This window comes from Emiliania huxleyi (genome assembly GCF_000372725.1).
Source record: "Emiliania huxleyi CCMP1516 unplaced genomic scaffold EMIHUscaffold_70, whole genome shotgun sequence".
NCBI lineage: Eukaryota > Haptophyta > Isochrysidales > Noelaerhabdaceae > Emiliania > Emiliania huxleyi.
In genome coordinates, this window is record NW_005196755.1 from 535,835 (window position 1) to 556,524 (window position 20,690).

General features: G+C 66.5%; 3 protein-coding genes across 3 annotated transcripts; 1 reads left to right on the top strand and 2 right to left on the bottom strand.

The window, feature by feature from the left end:
* Positions 1–1,698: 1,698 nt before the first annotated feature.
* On the bottom strand, positions 1,699–4,293 carry EMIHUDRAFT_216737 (hypothetical protein; the record flags this gene model as incomplete). Its single annotated transcript, XM_005761701.1, has 1 exon — positions 1,699–4,293. The coding sequence occupies one exon, from the start codon at positions 4,291–4,293 to the stop codon at positions 1,699–1,701; it is 2,595 nt and encodes an 864-aa protein (XP_005761758.1).
* Positions 4,294–7,777: 3,484 nt separating this feature from the next.
* Positions 7,778–8,718, top strand: EMIHUDRAFT_216739 (hypothetical protein; the record flags this gene model as incomplete). The annotated part of the gene is made up of 4 exons (XM_005761702.1): positions 7,778–7,864; positions 7,993–8,252; positions 8,351–8,481; positions 8,654–8,718. The coding sequence occupies 4 exons, from the start codon at positions 7,778–7,780 to the stop codon at positions 8,716–8,718; spliced, it is 543 nt and encodes a 180-aa protein (XP_005761759.1).
* Positions 8,719–9,072: 354 nt separating this feature from the next.
* EMIHUDRAFT_452909 (hypothetical protein) lies at positions 9,073–15,733 on the bottom strand (the record flags this gene model as incomplete). The annotated part of the gene is made up of 17 exons (XM_005761703.1): positions 15,227–15,733; positions 14,973–15,107; positions 14,780–14,900; positions 14,651–14,708; positions 14,389–14,451; positions 13,783–14,023; positions 13,501–13,719; positions 13,159–13,238; positions 12,834–12,922; positions 12,546–12,743; positions 12,422–12,504; positions 11,961–12,024; positions 11,414–11,607; positions 11,201–11,251; positions 10,831–11,130; positions 10,635–10,793; positions 9,073–9,096 (listed from the first exon to the last, which is right to left on the bottom strand). Exons 1-17 carry the CDS (start codon positions 15,725–15,727, stop codon positions 9,073–9,075), a joined length of 2,580 nt encoding a protein of 859 aa, XP_005761760.1. The 5' UTR covers positions 15,728–15,733.
* Positions 15,734–20,690: the final 4,957 nt, after the last annotated feature.

The window sequence follows — 20,690 nt, forward strand, 5'->3', positions numbered from 1 at the left end:
CAACCCCTTGTCCGACGGCAGCGTCCTCGCGTCCGCCTCCGCCCGCGCGGCATCATCATTGTCCGCCTAGACCACTGCGGCCGCGGCCGCACCCGCGGTGGCAGGGTTCCACACACGCCCAGGCGCAGGTGCAGCAGCAGCCAGTGCAGCAGCAGCAGCTAGTGCAGCAGCGCGTGATCACGCTTGCACACGCGATGGGCGGTCGTCATGTGCTGCAGGATGGGTCACTTTGGACGCGTCCCATCGGAAGGCCGCCGCTTCCACCCGGCTCCGAGAAGGCACAGCGAGGCGCGGTGCAATCAGTGGAAGCACCATCGGATCAAAAAGAACGCCGATGCTGCCCTACAGGCTGCGCAGACAGTGCTAGCTCTTTATAGCGAGGCGACCAGGCGCGAGATGTTCACTCTCGCGCCACATCCCTACAACGGGGTGCATTGTACCCACTTGCACGCCGGCACGAGCGCGGCGCCGCAGTGGGGCAAACGGGGCATCTGGGGCTAGCTCAGCTATGAGCATCACCTGTGCCGCTTCTCACCATCCCCGAGGAGCAGCGCGCCCGAAGCAGGTGAGTCACGGCCGCTAGGTACAGCGAGCGCGGCGAGCCAGAAGCGAGAAGGGAACGTCAAGGAGAAAATCAGCAGATTCCAAGATTCAATCTCGTTTGACAAAACCCACACGGAGGTCGGGTAACTGGGAGTCGGGAGCTCGGGAGTATAAGAAAATCTCCCCAAATTTTCGTCGGCGCTGACGCGCCGACAAAGCTGGTGTCCGACCCCGACCGCCGGCCGAAACAGCCGCGTCCAGCCCGACCTGCGGCCGGCCGAAAATCATTTAGTCGGCGGACTTGTACGAAAAACGAGAAGCGCGAAGGGGGGGTCCGAATAAGTTACATGATAGTGTCGCTGGTGCGGGGGCGGCGCAGCGTTTATCCCCCCCCCTCCCCCCCCCGGCGCGTGCGCGCGCCCGCCCGCCCGCCCGCCCTCAGGCCTTGCCCCTCCGCAAGCGCGGGAGCGCTCGCCGGCCGTCGCAAACACCTCCTACCTCTCGTCGCCCGGCTGCCTCACCGCGCACGGAGCGCTCGGCTGCTCGCCGGCGCCGCCGCGCGTCCCGCGCCGCCACGCTTGCCCCCTCTCCTGACGCGCACCCCGCGCAGACGGCGCTCCGGGACAGAACTGATGTCGCTGCTCCGCCCCTCCGTCGCGCGCGCTGCGCCGCTGCCGCCGCGCCCCCATCGCCGTCTGTTTCCCGCCGTATGGTGTGCGGTGCGCGCACGCGCAGCGCACACGGCAGCCTCCCCACCCCCCTACCAACCCCGTCGCGCCGCCGCCGCCTCTCGTCTCGAGGCACCTCTCCGTCGCCGTCTGGTCAGCGGCGCGGCGAGGCAGAGCTGCGCGCTAGCGCCATCTCTCGACTCGAGGCTTCCCGCCCGTGCGATCTTTGTGCAGGAGCACTAGCTTGGCGCAGGGTTCTTTTATTTCATCTGTGCAGAGTATCGTGTGGAGTACAGTTTGCAGTTCGTGAGTTCGATATGCACGCGCCTGGCGCTCGCGGCCCTCTTGTGGGGGCCGTGGGGCTGTGGGGCTGTGGGCGTGTTCGGTACGCATAGCGTCTAGCGAGGCACCTCTCCGGGGGGGGCCGGGAGAATGGTAGCCATGTCTCACTAGACCCTGTCCCTGACCGCGGCAAGCGAAGAGCTGGTCATACGATGAGCCAGCGCAGCCTCTCGCTATGCGCCATCGGGCTCACCCTGAACGAGCGCACACTGAGAGCCCGGTCCTCGAATCGCAGCCGCAGCATGCGCGGCGAGAGAGGATCCACAGGGAAGAGGCCGAGGCGCACGAGCAGATACCACGCTGACATCTGCCCCGCGTCGTCGTTCCCGGGCAGTCCGTCCACGGCCGGGGTGTACATGCGCAGCGCACTCGCAACGAAGGCTTCCGTCCGGCGTGGGTGGCCGAGGAGCGCGTACCAGAAGAGGAGGTGATGTGTGACTTCGTTGCCGTGCGCCAGGGAGCCGATTAGGCCAGTGTGGTCGACAATGTCGACGACGCGACGAGCGCCAGGCCCGGGCAGCAGCAACGAGTCCATTCGCCGCACGAGCGCTGCCTTCCCGAAGAGAGCCACGAGCCCCGCAAGGTCGTGAGGCGCATAGAACGACCAAGCGAGCGCAGAGTCCTCTGTGAAGCCCATGTGCGCCCTCGCGTCCGCGGGCCTCTCGTTCACGATGCGCGAGCCGTTGGCGAGCACGCGGCTGAAGAGCCCGCCGCAGACCTCGACGTGCCTCGTCCACGCCCGTGAGAGCCTTCGGTAGAGGGCGACGTCGCGCGTCTCGTTGAGTCTGCGCGCGAGCCGCTCGGTGCACGCAAAGAGAAGGGAGAGCTCGAGCGCGTCCGACACGGTCTGGTCGTGCTGCGGCGCGGCAGGGTCGTACGGCACGATACCGCCGTGCCTCAGGAAGTGACGGAGCTTCAGCTCTGGCGGCTCTGCCCACAGCTGCGTGTGACCCGGCCGCGCCATTGCATGCACACGCTGCTCGAGCGAAACGGCCGGCGGCTCGTGGGCGAGGCTGGAGAGCGCGGCGAAGATGCGGCGGACGAGAGGAGGGTCGCAGAGGCGGGTGAGCACGGCGGCCTGGTAGAGGAGGGTGGCGCCGTGGATGCCAGGCATGAGGGATAGCTCTCTGCCGCCATCCGTCCACCGTGGCGGCACACCGACGATCTCGTGGTGCAGCAGGGCGGTGCGGGCGATGTCGACCAGTATCTGGGGGTGCACGAGTGCCATCAGGTGAGACCAGCTGCGGAAGACGTCCCACGACGACAGGAAGGTGTAGTAGGGGAAATTGACGCGCCGCACCTTGCCCAGCGGGCCGAGCACCCGGCCGTCTGCGTCGCTGTGTAGATAGGGCGAGAGGAACGCGTGATAGAGCGCAGTGTCGTCGACCACTCTTCTCTGGTCGCCTGACCTCTTGTCACCTGATCTCTTGTCGTCTAAGGCGGACTGATTGGAGTCAAGGCCGTGGTCGAGGCGAAGCTTGCCGAAGACGCCTTGCCACGTGCGCTTGGCGCGCCCCCGCACCTTGGCAAAGCTGCGGTTCTCCGCCGCAAAGTTGCGGGCGGCGCCGGCGGCGTCAACGTAGCTCAACGCTGCACGGAGCTCCACCGCGCATCGCACCCCACGCGCTGCACCGCCACTGTAGTGGCCCGCTTGGCTTTCGAGAGCGACCAGGCTGTTTTCGGGCCAACGAGCAGAGGACCAGTTGCAATCGCGGCCGAGCAGGCGCGCCTCCATGTAAGCGTGTACCTCTACCGGGATCTCGCGGGTGAACCACGTCTTTAGCTTCTCCAAAGCGTAGACTCTGCAGAGCAACCCCGAGCACGAGCGTCGGTCGATGATTGCTCCGCGCCCGCCCATCTCCTCCCAGTATCGCCGCGAAGGAAGCAGTTCGCGGAAGTCGTGCCGCGCCAGCCGCAGCGACGGCCTCTGACAGCCAGGCGCAAAGCGCCAGCGGTGCACGCCGTAGCGGACGCCGGCGGTGGCCTGCACGCGCATGTCCGCGGTCTCGACAGAGTAGTAGCCGGGCTCAGCGGACTCGGCGATGATCTCACGCGATGCGGCTACCTGCGCATCGGCGTCGCAGCTCGCGGCAACCAGGAAGGCGAGCCCAGAGCGAATGCCAGTCCCCGTGAGCGCGGTGTGTGCCAGCCCGACGAACGAACGATCCGCGTGCTGATAGCCAGCGCAGTGATCCCAATCCCCCAGCGTGCTGCTCACGGGCGCGAGGTACGCCATGCCAAACGGCAGGTGGGCGCCCGGATTCGTGTGTCCCACGCCGGCGGATCCAATGAAAGGATCGGCGCTGGCCGGGAATGATTGCGCACGCGTCGAGTCGTGCCCGGACGTGTCCGGACGGGCTAGCACGTCGAACCAAGCAGCCGCTGGGTCCACAGACTCGACGTTCGGCTCCACCTGATCGACGCGCGAAATAGCGGCGAGTGTTGTCGTGCAGTTTGGGCTGACGAGCAGCAAGCTGCCTCGTGGCGCCCGTCTCGACCACGTCGGAGAGGTGCTGGCATGCAAGCGGGAGTAGATGATGACGGCCGCTAGGGCGAGCCCCGACGCCGCGCCAACCATGACGGCCGCTACGGACAGGGCCGCTGAAAGCACCTCACGAGCTGCCACGCGGAGCTTCTCTCGCTCGTCCGGTGGCGCCTGTGCCGCCTCATCCAAGGGTCCCACACGCGGCTCGGGGGCAAAAGATCTGCGCCAGGACAACGCGCTGACCCAGCGCGACATGATGAAGCGGCGAAGCTGCTCGCTCGCCCGCTACTTCCTCGTGATCCGAACCGCCACCACCCTCGCCTCACCCTCCCGCCGCCTCGCCGCTCTCGCTCGCCGTTCGCTCGCCCACTCCCGACTTTCTACTTCCTCGTTATCCATCTCGCCGTTCGCTCGCTCGCTCGCGCTCGACCTCCTACTTCCTCACGATCCACCACAGCCACCCTCGCCTCACCCTCCCGCCGTCTAGTCGCTCGCTCGCCGCTCGCTCGCACGTTCGCGCTCGACCTTCTACTTCCTCGTGATCCACCGCCGCCACCCTCGCCTCGCCCTCCCGACGCCTAGCCGCTCGCCTGCCGCTCGCTCGCACGTTCGCGCTCGACCTTCTACCTCCTCGTGATCAACCCGCCGCCACCCTCACCCCCCGCCGCCTAGCCGCTCGCTCGCCGTTCGCTCCCCCGCTCGCGCCAGACCTTCTACCTCCTCGTGATCCACCCGCCGCCACCCTCGCCTCGCCCTCCCGCCACCTAGCCGCTCGCTCGCTCCTATCCGTGCCACGCCTATCCGTGATCCTGCCGTTACGCGTTACCGCGCCGTCCTTGCTCCTCCCTATGCCGTGCCGCTCCTTCCTCCGTGCCGCGCCGCCCTTGCCGTTTAGCCCGCCGCCCCCCCTGCCGTCCGTTACCGCCGTGCCGCCGTACCGCCCACGCCGCCGCCGCCCTCCACCCCCTCCACACCAGGGAACGTCAAGGAGAAAATCAGCAGATTCCAAGATTCAATCTCGTTTGACAAAACCCACACGGAGGTCGGGTAACTGGGAGTCGGGAGCTCGGGAGTATAAGAAAATCTCCCCAAATTTTCGTCGGCGCTGACGCGCCGACAAAGCTGGTGTCCGACCCCGACCGCCGGCCGAAACAGCCGCGTCCAGCCCGACCTGCGGCCGGCCGAAAATCATTTAGTCGGCGGACTGTACGAAAAACGAGAAGCGCGAAGGGGGGGTCCGAATAAGTTACATGATAGTGTCGCTGGTGCGGGGGCGGCGCAGCGTTTATCCCCCCCCCTCCCCCCCCCGGCGCGTGCGCGCGCCCGCCCGCCCGCCCGCCCTCAGGCCTTGCCCCTCCGCAAGCGCGGGAGCGCTCGCCGGCCGTCGCAAACACCTCCTACCTCTCGTCGCCCGGCTGCCTCACCGCGCACGGAGCGCTCGGCTGCTCGCCGGCGCCGCCGCGCGTCCCGCGCCGCCACGCTTGCCCCCTCTCCTGACGCGCACCCCGCGCAGACGGCGCTCCGGGACAGAACTGATGTCGCTGCTCCGCCCCTCCGTCGCGCGCGCTGCGCCGCTGCCGCCGCGCCCCCATCGCCGTCTGTTTCCCGCCGTATGGTGTGCGGTGCGCGCACGCGCAGCGCACACGGCAGCCTCCCCACCCCCCTACCAACCCCGTCGCGCCGCCGCCGCCTCTCGTCTCGAGGCACCTCTCCGTCGCCGTCTGGTCAGCGGCGCGGCGAGGCAGAGCTGCGCGCTAGCGCCATCTCTCGACTCGAGGCTTCCCGCCCGTGCGATCTTTGTGCAGGAGCACTAGCTTGGCGCAGGGTTCTTTTATTTCATCTGTGCAGAGTATCGTGTGGAGTACAGTTTGCAGTTCGTGAGTTCGATATGCACGCGCCTGGCGCTCGCGGCCCTCTTGTGGGGGCCGTGGGGCTGTGGGGCTGTGGGCGTGTTCGGTACGCATAGCGTCTAGCGAGGCACCTCTCCGGGGGGGGCCGGGAGAATGGTAGCCATGTCTCACTAGACCCTGTCCCTGACCGCGGCAAGCGAAGAGCTGGTCATACGATGAGCCAGCGCAGCCTCTCGCTATGCGCCATCGGGCTCACCCTGAACGAGCGCACACTGAGAGCCCGGTCCTCGAATCGCAGCCGCAGCATGCGCGGCGAGAGAGGATCCACAGGGAAGAGGCCGAGGCGCACGAGCAGATACCACGCTGACATCTGCCCCGCGTCGTCGTTCCCGGGCAGTCCGTCCACGGCCGGGGTGTACATGCGCAGCGCACTCGCAACGAAGGCTTCCGTCCGGCGTGGGTGGCCGAGGAGCGCGAGCTGCAGCGCGACTGACATGCGCTGGGCCTGCAGCGACAGCCACGACCGCGTCGACCAGCTCGCCTCGTCCTCGTGCTGCCGCTTCGAGAGCTTGTTGCGCACCTTGTCCTTCATCTGGTAGAACAGCCGTTTGACCGCGTTGCACCACCCGCCGAAGGTTTCAAACAGGTACATCTGCACGTCGGTGTCCGAGCGCGAGAGGGCGTGCGCGTAGTCCGCCTTCTTGTACGCCACATAGCCGCCGCCGTCGCTCGGCCTGAAGTCGCCGTCCCCGACAGCGCCGCGCTGCTCGTGGCGCGTCGCCCTCGCCCGCAAGGCCCGAGAGGACAAGGAGGTGGCAGGCGGGCGGCGGCAGCGAGCAGAGAGGCAGCGAGCAGAGAGGCAGCGAGCCGCCGAGCAGAGAGGCAGCGAGCGAGCCGCCGAGCTGAGGCAGCGAGCCGCCGAGCTGAGGCAGCGGGCCGCCGAGCTGAGGCAGCGGGCCGCCGAGCTGAGGCAGCGAGCCGCCGAGCTGAGGCAGCGAGCCGCCGAGCTGAGGCAGCGAGCCGCCGAGCTGAGGCAGCGAGCCGCCGAGCTGAGGCAGCGAGCCGCCGAGCTGAGGCAGCGAGCCGCCGAGCTGAGGCAGCGAGCCGCCGAGCTGAGGCAGCGAGCCGCCGAGCTGAGGCATGGAGCCGCCGAGCTGAGGCAGCGAGCCGCCGAGCTGAGGCAGCGAGCCGCCGAGCTGAGGCAGCGAGCCGCCGAGCTGAGGCAGCGAGCCGCCGAGCTGAGGCAGCGAGCCGCCGAGCTGAGGCAGCGAGCCGCCGAGCTGAGGCAGCGAGCCGCCGAGCTGAGGCAGCGAGCACGGCAGCGAGCAGAACGGCTGCGGGCAGCAGCAGCAGCAGCCGGGCTCGGGTGCCGCGCAGCAGTACAGCGGCGCCGGCAGCAGAGGCAGCAGCTCAGCAGGCGCTGCATCTGGCAGTTGCTCAGCGCTTTTGCACGCGGCTGCTCTCCGCGGAGTAGCCGCAGAGCGAGCTGCCGCCGACGACGGAGCTAGAGCCTCCGTCGGCGGCGTCAGCCTGCTCGGTGGCGCCGCAGCCTCTCGCGGGCGCGGCGCCGGGCGGGCAAGCATTCCGATGCTGCCCGCCATGGAAAACGCGCGGCAAAAAGGGTCGCTCTGCCAAGCGTATGTATGTATGTATGTGTGGTCGAGGGAGAAATTGTGGAAATTCCGAAGCACCCGGACGAACCCCAAAAACCCCAACAAAAGGAGGTGGCGACCCGGTCCCGGCGCGCTGCGCGAATACGCCCTGCAAGGATGCCCTACGTCGGCGCTGGCGCGCCGCTGCACGAGCAGTACGTGCAGCGGCTTCCGCTTCATGAGCTCTGGTGGCGGCTCCTCGAGCCGTACAAGCAGCCCGAGTGCCCGACACACGTTATGGTCACTGCAGCGGAGCTGCCCAGCTTCAACGCCACGTCTGGTTCGTTCTCGGACATGAAGGGGAACCAGACGAGCCGAATGGGCGTGTACGAGCGCACTGAGCACCTCGAGGCCCCCCCCGGCTCGCCTCCCTCCCATTCAACCAAGTATTCACCAACGCGCGGCGCTCGCGCGTCGAGGCTGACCCCTCCTCCCCCCTCGCTCCGTCGCAGCACTTCCGGCCCGTCTACCGGCAAAAGATGAACGCCAACGACGAGTTCATTGAGAGCGGCGAGTACCTCTACTACATGACCGACCTCTCCAAGGACAACTGGGTCATCGGGCCGGAGCCAGGCGGCATCCTGCGCGGCATACAGTCGAGCGGGAGCTCGGGCGCGCACTGCCCGAACATGGCGATGGGCTGGGTCGGCGCGACGGGCGGCAAGGAGAACGGAGGCTGGTCGCCGCCAGGCGGTGTCAGCGTCGCGCCCAAGTGCGCTCCGCACTGCCCGGCCACTCTTTTGACTACACACGGCCCATCGCAACATTAGTTCCGCAACAGGCAACGCTTCACCCATCTTCATCTTGCAGGTACTGCGGCTTCGAAGGGCCAAAGCTGGTGCGGACGCCAGATACCAATTATCTGCACATGGCCGCCAACTTCCGCCTAACCGACCTCCCGAGCCACCCGCGTTGTGGCTTGTCCGAGGACTGTCCGAGAGGTGCGCCTGGATGCGCCGCCGCCGGCGGCGGCGGCGGAGGACGAGGAGATGGAGGTGGAGGTGGAGGTGGAGGCGGAGGCGGCGGCGGCGGCGGCGGCGGCGGCGGCGCCGAGGCAGCGCGGGGCGCCGAAGAAGCGCGGGGCGCCGAAGAAGCGCGGGGCAACCGCAGCAGGCGTGGCGGCTGATGAGGCGGCGCCACAGGCGCGCGAGGCGCGCCCACGGCGCAATGCACGTTGACTCTGCGGCACACACATGCAGTGGACAGCGAACACATAGGGTGATGCGATACGGCGGTAGATGGCCGAGGATGCAGACGGACCGTGGTATGTGTGTTGTGTACTTTATATGCTCATATTCCGCGTTACCACAAAACGGAGGGGATATGATCCGCTAAAGCAGCAGGCACACACACGCCAAGCGCGTGAGTTGTCGCTCGGGTTGCCTTAACTAGATAAGATTCCCATATTCATTAATAGCGGCTAGTTTGTCACATCACGTGGATCGATGACCCGGAATATGCCGCAAGACACGGCGCTTTCAATGAAGCAACTCATATCTTGGACGCATCCCTCGACGCGAAGAGCCATGCAGTCACCCGAATTGCTTGGGCCTCTCCTGCAAGTAAACGAAACATTCTTGGAGCTTCCCCAGCCGCTTGTGGCCGCATCTCATCCGTGGCGACGCGCTGTTCCACCGAGCCGAACTCGGCCGCGCCGCCGCGTCGAGGCACGGGTCCCCAACCAAGCAGCGACGCCGAAGCGTCGACCGATAGAGCGCCACACCCAGCAGTATGGGCGTCGACCGCTCTCTCGAGCGGCCGCGTGGCAGTGCGTGGCGCGGGCGTCACAGGCGGCAAGCGTGGAGCCGCTGGAAGAGCCGGTGCGAGCCGTGGACGGCAGCCGCTCCCCACGTCGCCGAGAGAGGCTGCGGGGGAGAGGGTCCAGGAGGCCACAGGAGGCGCCGGGAGGATCGGGAGGCGCTAAAAAGTGGCCCGGGCGCCTCGTGCCACCCGTCTGGTGGGGCCAGGTGGGCTCAGGAATTAATCCAGGATTTTAAGGTGATCCACTACACCTGACCGAGAATTGGATGGCGAGATCGCGGCGAGATCGACCAGTCGGCCCAGGTCGGCGCCATGCACTGGCGGGCTGCACAGCGCGCTAGATTACGCGGAGGACGTGCGCTTACCACCGGGTGGGATTACCAGGCTCGCCTGGGCTCGCTGAGGGTCGATCGCGGCGCGACCCGTTTTCGGCTGTTTTCCTCGCGAATCTGGGGTGCGCGCCGGGAGCTGCAGCGCCAGCGTTTCGCGGACCTGTGCAGCCTCCGGGCACTGGGAACTTCTCCCAGGCTCGGGCAATGCGGACATGTGCCAGCGGGGGCGCGGAGGTGGTTTACATGCGGATGCGGCACGATCTTCGAGCCGAACCGACGATACAGGAGGCTCCAGAGGCGCCGTAATCGACAGTTGGCCGTCACCCAACTCCTCGCCCGCCGTGACTGTGGGTGTCTCCTGATTGACCACGCTCGTGGCGGAGCTCGGGGTACCACTTTGGGCCACGGGACAAGCCCTGGGGAGTCACTGTAGCTCGCGCGGGGCTGAGAAGCCCCCATTCCCGCGAAAAATCGAGATTTGGCGAGATATAGGGGGCGGTTCTCATTATTTTCGGTGGCCCCAAAGCTACCCAATCACTCGCCCACCTCCCCTGAGCAGTCTAGTCCAAAAAAAACCGCGCCCCGATCAAGTTACGTTTTCAGTGTTTGCCCCTAATCGTGCGTGTTCGTTGTTGTTTTATTACCCAGAATGCAAACCAACGGCGTGTGTGTGTACGACAAGATCAACCACCGACAAAACTAACGCGAACTCTGACTGTTTTCCAGTTGGTCCATCGCCTCCCGCAGCGTGCGTCTCCTCGAGCAGGTGCTCGTGGGCGCCGCAAAGGCGCGTGTGCCACCAATGAGCATTGTCACTGCCGGGAGAAAAAGGCCTCGTCTCCTCCTCCGCGCGTCGCCGCCCCACGTCCAACTCCAGGAGACGCGCCGCATCGCCGCGCATACGCGCCTCACCGCGAGCGGCGGCAGCGCCGGTGTCGGGACTACGCCCCCGCGGCCGGCTCCGCCGGGGGCGGCTCGCCCTCTGCTGCTGCGGGGGGCACGACGGCGGCGGCCACGTCAACGACGCCCCCCTCAGGCCGCTTCTCCTTGGCGGCCTTCTTCTTGCCGCGCGGCTTGCGCTCGACAAACGAGTCCCGAATGACGGACATGCGGTCGGTGAACATGGACGCGCGCATGTCGTCGATCAGCGAGAGGACCTCCTGCTCACGAGATATGGGGAGATACGGGGGGAGATACGGGGAGATATTCCGCGTCTAGGGCCCGCTGCTCCTGCTTGGGAGTCCCGAGCGACGCGAGCAGCGCGCCGCCGAGCATCAGCGCCGACTCCTCGGGCCCCGTCTCGAGGGCCGTCGCCGAGGAGGCGGCCAGCTTGCGGCGGTGCTGCTCGTTGACGGCACGCACAAAGATGGGCATGTCGGTAGCGGTGGGGTACTGGCGGCGGAGCGCTCGCACCGCCTTGGTGCAGGAGCGCTCGTCGTCCAGCGTCACGACGACCGACGTCAGCTGAGCCTCGTCCGACATGAAGGAGCGAAGCACCTGTTCACAGCAGGGGGTGTGAAGAGGCGCTGTTCACACCTCTCGCCGTGAGGTTGAAGGAGCGCAACACGTCCGGCCGGCACGCGTCGCCGTAGAAGACGGGCAGGCCAAGCTCGCGCGCCTAGAGAGAGGGGGGGGGGGGTTAGCCGAGATGTGGGCGAGATGTGGGCGAGAGGACGGCCTCGCTCGCACGCCATGTTGGCCACACAGGGCACGTGGTGGGTTCTTACGACTACCGTTCCCGCCTTCACGAGTCGCCCCACTACTCCTCTTCTCCGCGCGCCTCTGCGACGCGGTACGGGTCCATGTCGAAGGCCTTGTAGCGCACGAGCCTTGCGGTGAGCAGCTCGCACACTGCCTGCCCGACGCGCCCGAAGCCGCACACGAGCACGTACTCCCCCTTGTCGATGTCTTCGGAGTCGGGCTGCAGCACGAGCCCGCCGCGCGCCTTCTCGAGCCGCGTCGAGAGGGACGCGCCTGCGCGGGGAGGTTCCGGGAAGGTTCCGGGGAGGTTCCGGGAAGGTTCCGCGAAGCTTCGGGGGAGGCTCGCGGAGCCGTCTCGAGCAACGAGAGGGGGCACCCAGATCGTCCAAAAAGGGCTGACTCTCGGCTGTCTCTCGGCTGTCTCTCGGCTGTCTCTCGGCTGGCTCTCGACTGGCTCTCGGCTGTCTCTCGGCTGTCTCTCGGCTGTCTCTCGGCTGTCTCTCGGCTGTCTCTCGGCTGTCTCTCGGCTGGCTCTCGGCTGTCTCTCGGCTGTCTCTCGGCTGTCTCTCGGCTGTCTCTCGGCTGTCTCTCGGCTGTCTCTCGGCTGTCTCTCGGCTGTCTCTCGCCCAGCTCGTTGAGGAAAGGCGTGAGGAACATCGAGAGCACGACCACCGTCAGCATGAGCTTGACCTGCCCGGCGGGGAGAGGTGGGGGAGAGGTGGGGGAGGGATGGGGTAGAGGTGGGCGAGAGGTGGGGCAGAGGTGGGGCAGAGGTGGGGGAGAGGTGGGGGAGAGGTGGGGGAGAGGTGGGGGAGAGATGGGGGAGAGGTGGGGGAGAGGTGGGGGAGGGATGGGGGAGAGGTGGGGGAGAGGTGGGGGAGATATGGGGGAGAGGTGGGGGAGAGGTGGGGGAGAGGTGGGGGAGAGGTGGGGGAGAGATGGGGGAGAGGTGGGGGAGAGGTGGGGGAGAGGTGGCGGAGAGATGGGGGAGAGGTGGGGGAGAGGTGGGGGAGAGGTGGGGGAGATATGGGGGAGATATGGGGGAGATATGGGGGAGATATGGGGGAGATATGGGGGTGAGCTCGACCTGCCCAACAGGGAGGATGCCGTGCGTCTGCGCCAGGCCAAAGATGACGAATGCGAACTCGCCGCCCTGCGAGAGCAGCAGGCCTAGCACAGACAGCGGCGGGATGAAGGCGCCGCCCGTGGACGAGACGTCGCCGTGGCCGCGAGATGAGCAGTGCCCGAGCGAAGCGCGGCGGCGGGCTTCATCTGGTTGGCGGTGCAGATAGCGGCGACGATCGCCGTCTTGGAGAGGTGCAGGGCGAGCGCGAGTCCTACGACAGCGGGCGCGGAGGCGAGGGCGAGGGGCAGGTCGATGGAGAAGCCGGTGGTCACGAAGAAGAGGCCTAAGCAGCAGACCAGCAGCGAGCTGGTCAGTGGGGGGGCAAGTCGATGGAGAAGCCGGTGGTCACGAAGAAGAGGCCTAAGCAGCAGACCAGCAGCGAGCTGGTCAGTGGGGGGGGGCAGGTCGATGGAGAAGCCGGTGGTCACGAAGAAGAGGCCTAAGCAGCAGGTCAGCAGCGAGCTGGTCAGTGGGGGGGCAAGTCGATGGAGAAGCCGGTGGGCCATGAACAACGAGGCCGAGGAGGAGGCCGCGGAAGGGGGCGATGTCCGCCTCGATCTGGTACCGGTACTTCGACTCGGCCAGCAGCACCCCGGCGAGGAACGCGCCTTCAGGCAGAGCTCCGAGAGGGCATCCGAGAAGGCGTCCGAGAAAGGCCCGGCGGTTCGCCGGCAAGGACGGCGCCGAGGGTGTCGGACAAGCCCAGCGCTTGCGTGAAGGCTGACATCGAGAGCACCGTCAGCAGCGTGATTGCGAGGAAGGCGGTCTGGTCGCGCGCCTGGCCACGGCAGCAATGGCAGATCAGAGGGAGGAGGAGGAGAGGTGCACGAGCGTAGGAGCAGGAGGCGGAGGAGGGCTGGGGAGGTAGGTAGGTGGGTAGGTAGGTGTTACCTCACACGGTCTACTGCAGAGACAAGGAGGGTCCACAGCACACACACCAAGAGTACATGTGCTGCACCGGACATCAGAGGGCCAAGGGTTGGATCAAGCAGCGGGAAGGGGACTGAGCTGGAGGGGGGCTGGGAGGCTGTGGACATCACGATGCACGCTGACGGTGACGGCGGCAAGAAGGCGGTCTGGTCGCGCGCCGACGCGACGAGCTGAAAAGCGCGCTGGAGCAGCAGCCGCCCGGTGAGGAAGATGATTGCGAGGGCCGAGGCGCTCTTGATAGCGGCGACGCGAAGGGCGGCGCCGAGGGCTGCGCCGGATGAGCCACCGAGAAGCGGCGTGACGACGAGGAGGGGGACGACGGCGATGTCCTGGAAGAGAAAGATGCCGGAGGTGGGGGGGGGAGATGTGGGGGAGATGTGGGGGAGATATACGGCGATGTCCTGGAAGAGCAAGATGCCGAAGGAGGCGCGGCCGAAGCGGGTGGCGAGCTCCCCCTTCTCCGACAGCAGCTGGATCACGAAGGCCGAGGAGGAGAGCGCGAGGCCGCCGCCCAAGACGACGGCCGCCGGCCCCGAGGCGCCGAACGCGGTGGCGACGGCGCCGAAGACCAGAGAGGTGAGCGCGAACTGTGCGCCCCCGAGCCGAAAGGCGTCGCGCCCCACCGACTTTAGCCTAGCACACAGCGCGAGTGCGCTGCTCATCTTGAGGTCTCTCGGCTCATCTCTAGTCATCTCGCGTCATCTCGAGGTCAGCTCAAGGTCATCTCGAGGTCAGCTCGAGGTCATCTCGGGTCATCTCGGGTCATCTCGAGGTCATCTCGAGGTCATCTCGAGGTCATCTCGAGGTCACCTCGAGGTCATCTCGGGTCATCTCGGGATCATCTCGAGGTCATCTCGGAGTCATCTCGGGTCATCTCGAGGTCATCTCGGAGTCATCTCGGGTCATCTCGAGGTCACCTCGGGTCATCTCGGGTCATCCCTAGGTCATCTCGAGGTCATCCCTAGGTCATCTCGGGGCCATCTCGGGGAATCTGGAGCCTCTCCAACTCGAGCTCCAGCCCCATCTCGAAGAGGAAGAAGACGACGCCGAACTCCGCGAGCCTGCGGCGGGAGGGGAGGGGAGGAGAGGAGAGGGGAGGGGAGGGGAGGGGAAGGGGGGGGGAGTGCACCTGGCGCCGCCCCGGGCGTGTGTGTGCTCAATGAGTGCTCAAGTGTGTGAGCACAGTGCACGCGCGCAGTGAGTCCGTGCAGTGCGGCGCAGTGGGCGTCTTCCCCGTCTTGCCCGTCTAGCGCGGCGAGCTTGGTCGTGGTGGCGACATCCGACACAACGCCGAGGCCGGTCGGCCCGAGGAGGATGCCTAAGCCAGAAACGCATTCGGACAACAGGAAGAGAAGTGGCGCGCGGGCCGGTACCGGCCGAGGAGGATGCCGGCGAAGAGGAAGCCGAGGACGGGCGAGAGGTTGAGGGTGCCCATGATCGGCGTCACCAGCGCGGCGGTTGCGAGGAGCACCATCGTATCCCGCTCTGCCGGCGAGGCGTGCTCGCGCACCTAGTTCAATTCACTCGCTCCCTCGCTCACTCATCGTGCCCCGCGCTCTGCCGGGCAAGCGTGCTCCCGCACCTCCCGCCACGTCTGCGCCACCGCGCTGGCGCTGCGCCCCACCAAGCCGCTCGGCGCTTCCGCCGTCCTCGCAAGAGCGGTGGCGGCGGCAGAGGTGCGGCCGCCGCCGCCGCCGAAGCGAACCCTCACCCGCTCCTGTGAGAGGAGGTGATGTTTGAGCAGAGTCGTGGTGTCGTGCAGTGTAGTGCAAGTCTAGTACCGTCTCGGCGGTCTCTCGGCGGCCTCTCGGCGACCTCTCGATCTCTCGGCTGTACCTCGGCGCCGCGAGATTGAACGAGCCGCTGCATGGTGGAGGGTGGAGCTCCCCCGCCCGCCGGCTCGGCCAGCCGGTCCGCGAGCGGGCCGCGACTCGTGCACGCCATCAGCAGCACCGCCACGAGCGCCACACGTGCACTCGCCGCGCTGCGGGAGGCCGCCGCCGCCATCGCGCTAAGCCACCCGCCCGCCCGCTCGAGCTGCAGTAGCCAGCGGCGGCGAAGCCGTGCCGCTCGGACTGCAGCCGCTCTGCTGGGCCACCCGCGTGGCCCCAGTCCCCGCGGCCGCCCACCCCAGTCTGGTGGATGCTCTGCAGCGTCGCCTTTGCTGCTGACGCCGCCTGCGCCGCTGCACAAAAGCGGACCCGCGGTGCGGAGCGGCGGCGGCGCAAAGCGGTGAGCGGGCGGCGAGAGCGATCGCGTGGCCGGCGTCGCCAGCGCAGCCGCTCGCGAGGCCACCAGTAGAATAGTCGCGAGCCTCAGCCGCCGCCTCGCGGCCATCGCCGTCTCGTCGGTGGCGGAGGCTAACCTCGCGAAAAAAGAATTTACACCCACTCTCTCTCACAGCACACAGGACGCGGCCATGCATGTACACGGTGCGAAGGGAGGCGGCAGAGAACGCAGAGAAGAGGGAGATAGTGGACCGACGGACGTACGGACACATGTGTAAGAGCGCGCACGAGTGGGTGTGCGAGCAATATCGAAAGACAGTGAGGGGCCGCGGCCATGTTCGTCCTGTTCCAGGGCACAAACTAGTGCGCATGTACTGCGACATCGCTAGCCCGTAGAAATTGTTAACAAAAAACACCCTTACGAAAGAGGGCGTAGTGTGTGTTACACCGCGGCCGTGTTTGCGCCCTTTGCGTCGCCACGCACGCTGCGGCTCCTCCAGGCCGGCGCGGTGCAGCGAGACGCGCCACAGGCGGTACCGCCCGCGAGTTGCGGGTAGTAAGGAAGAGTTGTTCATTCACGGAGAAGCATTCCACAGGCGCCTCCTCCGCCGGCGCCGTTTCCTCCAAAGGCTCGGCGCGCGGGCGGCGGCGCGGGCGGCGGCGCGGGCGGCGGCGGCGCGGGCGGCGGCGCCGGCGGCGGCGCGGGCGGCGGCGCGCCGGCAGTTCGCCGCGCAGGCAAGAAGGATGGGTGCGCCGCTCGGAGGGCTCGAGAGGAGTTGCGGCTTCCGGCGGCGTCAGACCTCGCGGCAACTGCGGCGGCGGCGGGCGGCGGTCCGCGCGGGACGCCACCGCCCAAGAAGTGTGCGGCGAGGGTGACGGCGGGAGAGGGGCGAGGGGGTGGCGAGAAGGGCGCGCGCGCCGGGAGCGGCGGCTCGTTGCTGAGCTACTTTAGTGTGACGAGGGGGGCGCGCTCGCCAAAAGCGGGCTCTCCCCTCGCGCTCGCGCCACGGTGAGCGGTTGAGAGAGCGCGCGTGTGGTAATGAGAGCGCGCGCGGCAGCCGCGGGGCCCGGGACCCCCTGCGCTTTTCCTTTTATACGCCGCCGGAAACTCCCGGGAGCGGGACGATGCTGCCTTCTTTTCGGTCTTCTCAATATAAATTATAATTATTTGTCATATGTCAATAACTATAACAGCACAGGGACAGGTCTCTGTGAAGAGTGAAGTGTGATCTGAACATCTGACAGTCATCAGTCATCTGTGTGATCTGAAGTGTGAAGAACATATCGCCTGCTCCGGGCGCGGCCCTCCTCGAGTCTCTGCGCGATGCCTCTTTGTGCGCTTTGGCTTGTCCAGCTGGGCTTGGCGACGCTCAACGACCGCGCCCACGGCAACTGCCACGATGACATCTTCTCAGTCACGCGTGATCGGTGATGCGCTGCACGCGGGGCTGCGCGGCAAGGAGGAGCCGCGCGAGATCTTCAGCGCCGTTTCATCCCGCCTGTCACACTCAACGGCACAGCTGGCACGCGCGGCAAGAACGGCATCGTGCCGGATTGGCGCCTGCACTGCAAGCAAGCTGCGCGAGTCCCGCACGGCACGCTGCACGGGCACGCGAGGCCAGGCGCATCCGTCTGTCCGGTGGCGCGGCACGGCAGTGCAGCGCGGGCCCGAGCAGCCGCCGGCGGAGCACCTAGCTTCTCGAGGGCAAGACCATCCACCGCGGCGGGCCTCACTACATGAGCGCTCGGGCGCGCGACGATGGCCAGGGCGGCGCTGTCGCCGACAGGGCGAGCCTGTGTCCAGCGCGACTACGAGGCGCGGGCGGCGGCGCTCGATGCCAAGCCGCACGTGCAGGCATGGAACAACGGCTCGAGGGACGCCGTGTCCTCCGTGCTGCGCTCGTTTGGCACCGTGCGCAGCCTCGTTGTCGGGGCCTACGCGGAGGCGTCGGACGACCTGCACCAGCTGTTCGACTGTGGTGGAGTCGGCATCCAAGCAGCACTGGAGGCGGATCGGCGCGCGTAGCGCGAGGGAGGCGCGGTCCTACTTCGCTACGACGCTGCGGCGGGCGTGGGGCGTGCACTTTGCGCGCGAGTTCGCGCGGCACCGCCTCCGACGCGTGGTGTTCGTGGGGGCCCCGCGGCGACAGCCGGGCAGGCCTCTCGCGACGGCCGATGGCGACTGGCCGGCGCTCTCGGCGAGCGAGTTTGCGGCGCACGCGCTGCGCGTAGGCGGCGCGTGGGCGGGTGGCCCGCCCGGTCGATGAGCACCGGACGCGAGGGTCGGTCGGCTCCTAACTAGCTGTATATAGCCGCGATCTGCCGGCGTGCGTAACTATGAGCTCACTAGCTAGAGCACACTCTAGAGGCCGTCATCGCATTCGCCTTCCCTGGTACCCAGCGCTGGCTTCTGACTGTCGTTGCTGCCTCTCCCTTCTCGACTGTCTGTGCTTGAGCGTGTTGGGTCCGGGGTTGTGTTTTTGTGTGATCTGAAGGGGTCCGCCCGCAGGCGCATTTTGTATACCGAGGCGGTGCCCGGTGCCGGACCTCTCCTGTCGGACCTTAAGACAGCGTTGTAGCCCCCTGGACGAGGGTGAAGGAGAGGGCTGTCTAGCGGCGGAGCTTCGACCACCACTCGCGTCTCTGTGAACTCTGTCGAGCGGGAGCTTGGTCAGGGGTGTTAAAGAGACGTAGCTCGTAGGGCCTTCCTTATAAGGATCATTATAAATGTTGATTCTCGCCCCTCTAAGTATTGATATTGAGTATTGTCAGCCTCATCTCTAAGTATTGACAATATATTGACATATTGATCGCTGATTTTAACCTCCAAGAGCACCAAATGTCGACATTTGTCCCAAACATCGCCTAGATGTGGGCTGAAATCGAAAAAATCACGAGTTCAAAGCGATTTTTATGCGATTTAAGCGATTTTGGCCCGTTTTTAACGATTTAGAGCCATTTTCAAGCCCGGGATGGGCTCCCATATTGATATGTTGAGTCCAACCTGACGGTCCTGACCAGCCCAGGCCCAGCCTCTCCTCTAAGTATTGCAATATATATTGATATTGATCGCTTCTCTAAGTGTTGGAGCAATATGTTCAACATTTATAAGGATCCTTACTTCCTTAGGCTCGCCTCTCACACCCTCACTGTCTGATGTAGGTTCTTCATTCTTATCAATTTATCTGGGCCCGGGGTTGTGCGTTTATATGTGAACAGCGTTTTGGGTCCGGGGTTGTGTTTTTGTGTGAACGCTCGTCCATGCGACCGGCAAAGGCTGGGTCAAAGAGCACAAGGGACAGCACTATGACGCGCTCCATGTCAAGAACGGAATCGTCAACATTTGTCTCGTCGAAAGGGCGGCATCGCGCCGCCAACCAAGAGAATCATCCTCAACTTCGCTTAAAGAGGTCGGCAGCCCGAGGCAGCGCCGTCGACCGCACCGACTACGGCACAGCCTCTGGCAGCGCCCGGGGCTTCGTCCAGCACCACTCGCAACAGCTCTCGCGCGCCGCCGTCTGTGGCGACGCGCAGAACATCAACAACGCTGCTCGCAACATGCGTGTGGCGCACTCATTCATGACCGGTCTCAATGCCCCACCCCCCTGCGCGCGGGCCTTCTAGGCCCGCGGGTAGTCTCCCTCCATCCCCAGGGCCTCCAGGGCTCGCACCTCAACCTCTCACAGACCAGCGCATAGCGCCATGGGACGTATTTTCTTCTCATCAGAAGGCTGTGGATCGCGTCACACCAATCCTCGCTACCCAACGCGGCCAAAGGATATCCACCTCGAGAACCTCGAGAGGCTGTGAACAGCGTCGTCCACCGGCGTCGGGGGCCCCAACGAATATGCAAACAGTCTTCGACTCGCGAGTCGCAAAAACCGTCCTTTCGCGCCTCTCCAGCCTTGACCTGCGCGTGCTGACGTGCACATCCGCCCTGAGCCTGGCGGTCGGCGTGGCAGTCGGCCGGCTCGCGAGACCGCGATGCAAGCGGGAGGCCACACCGTGCAAACTGCGGCTCCGGCTTGCAGAGAGGCCGCTTCTTCTCCTCAACGTGCTTATTCCGTCGACGCTGCTTCCTGCCTCCCTGCGCCACGATGACGGAACCACCGTGCTCTGCGACCTCACCCTGGCGTCCGGCATGGTCGCCGCCGTCGCCGCAGCAGGGTCCGCCAGTGCGCAGCTCGCGCCGAGCCTTGACCTGCGTGGCTCCGTGCTCGCGTCCTCCGCAGTGGCAATGCGAGCTCTGCCCGACAGCGACGCTAAGCGCTCCGCAAGCCGCACCCGGCGTTCGCCAATCTCTCGCCTCTCGCCCCCGCCGCCGGCGCCGCATCTCGCAGCACGCCTCTCGCCGCCGGCGCCGCCCGGCTCGCCGCCCCCGCTGCCTTCGCCGCCGGCCTCTCCGCGAGAGCCACCGCGACAGGTCCGAGAGTCGCCCCTCCGGCTTCGCCCTCTTCGCCAGCCGTATGCTTATATTCCCTTCGACCCAAGGCTGTCGCCGCCTCCGCCTGAGCCGCCGCCTCCGGCAACACCGTCTCCTTCAACGCGGTCCTCGGGGTCTGAGGGTAGCGCCACGACCCGTCACCTGAAGCCCGTCGCCGGAGGCGCCTCGAGCACCGGTACTGTCGGTTCCGCGGGGGGGCGGGAGGGGCATCTCCATCTGCGCGTCCGGGGGCGGGGTTTGGAGGCGGAGTCGGAGGCAGAGCCAGAGGCACCGCTCCTCGGTCGGACAGAGCTGTGCGTGCTTTTGGTGTGAGGGTGAAAATATAGCAGCTCGCCTCTGTCTCGTGCATAGCCAGCGCGTGCTAACGCCGCCAAAGTCTTTTCCCTCCTGACTTTACCCACGTGCATGTCACAGTAACACAGACTCCCAGACGCCAGACACACGCCTCACGCGGTGTCGCGCCGCGATCTCGCTCTCCGTGCGCAAATTTCTCTTCCCGAACTTACTATGTGCGCGCATACCCGTCGGTGAAGGTCACCCCACGACGGCGACTTGCGACGCAGGCCAGCGTGCGCTTCGCGCCCCGGCCGCGCCCTCACGCACCCTCCGCATTTTCGTGTGCTCATCC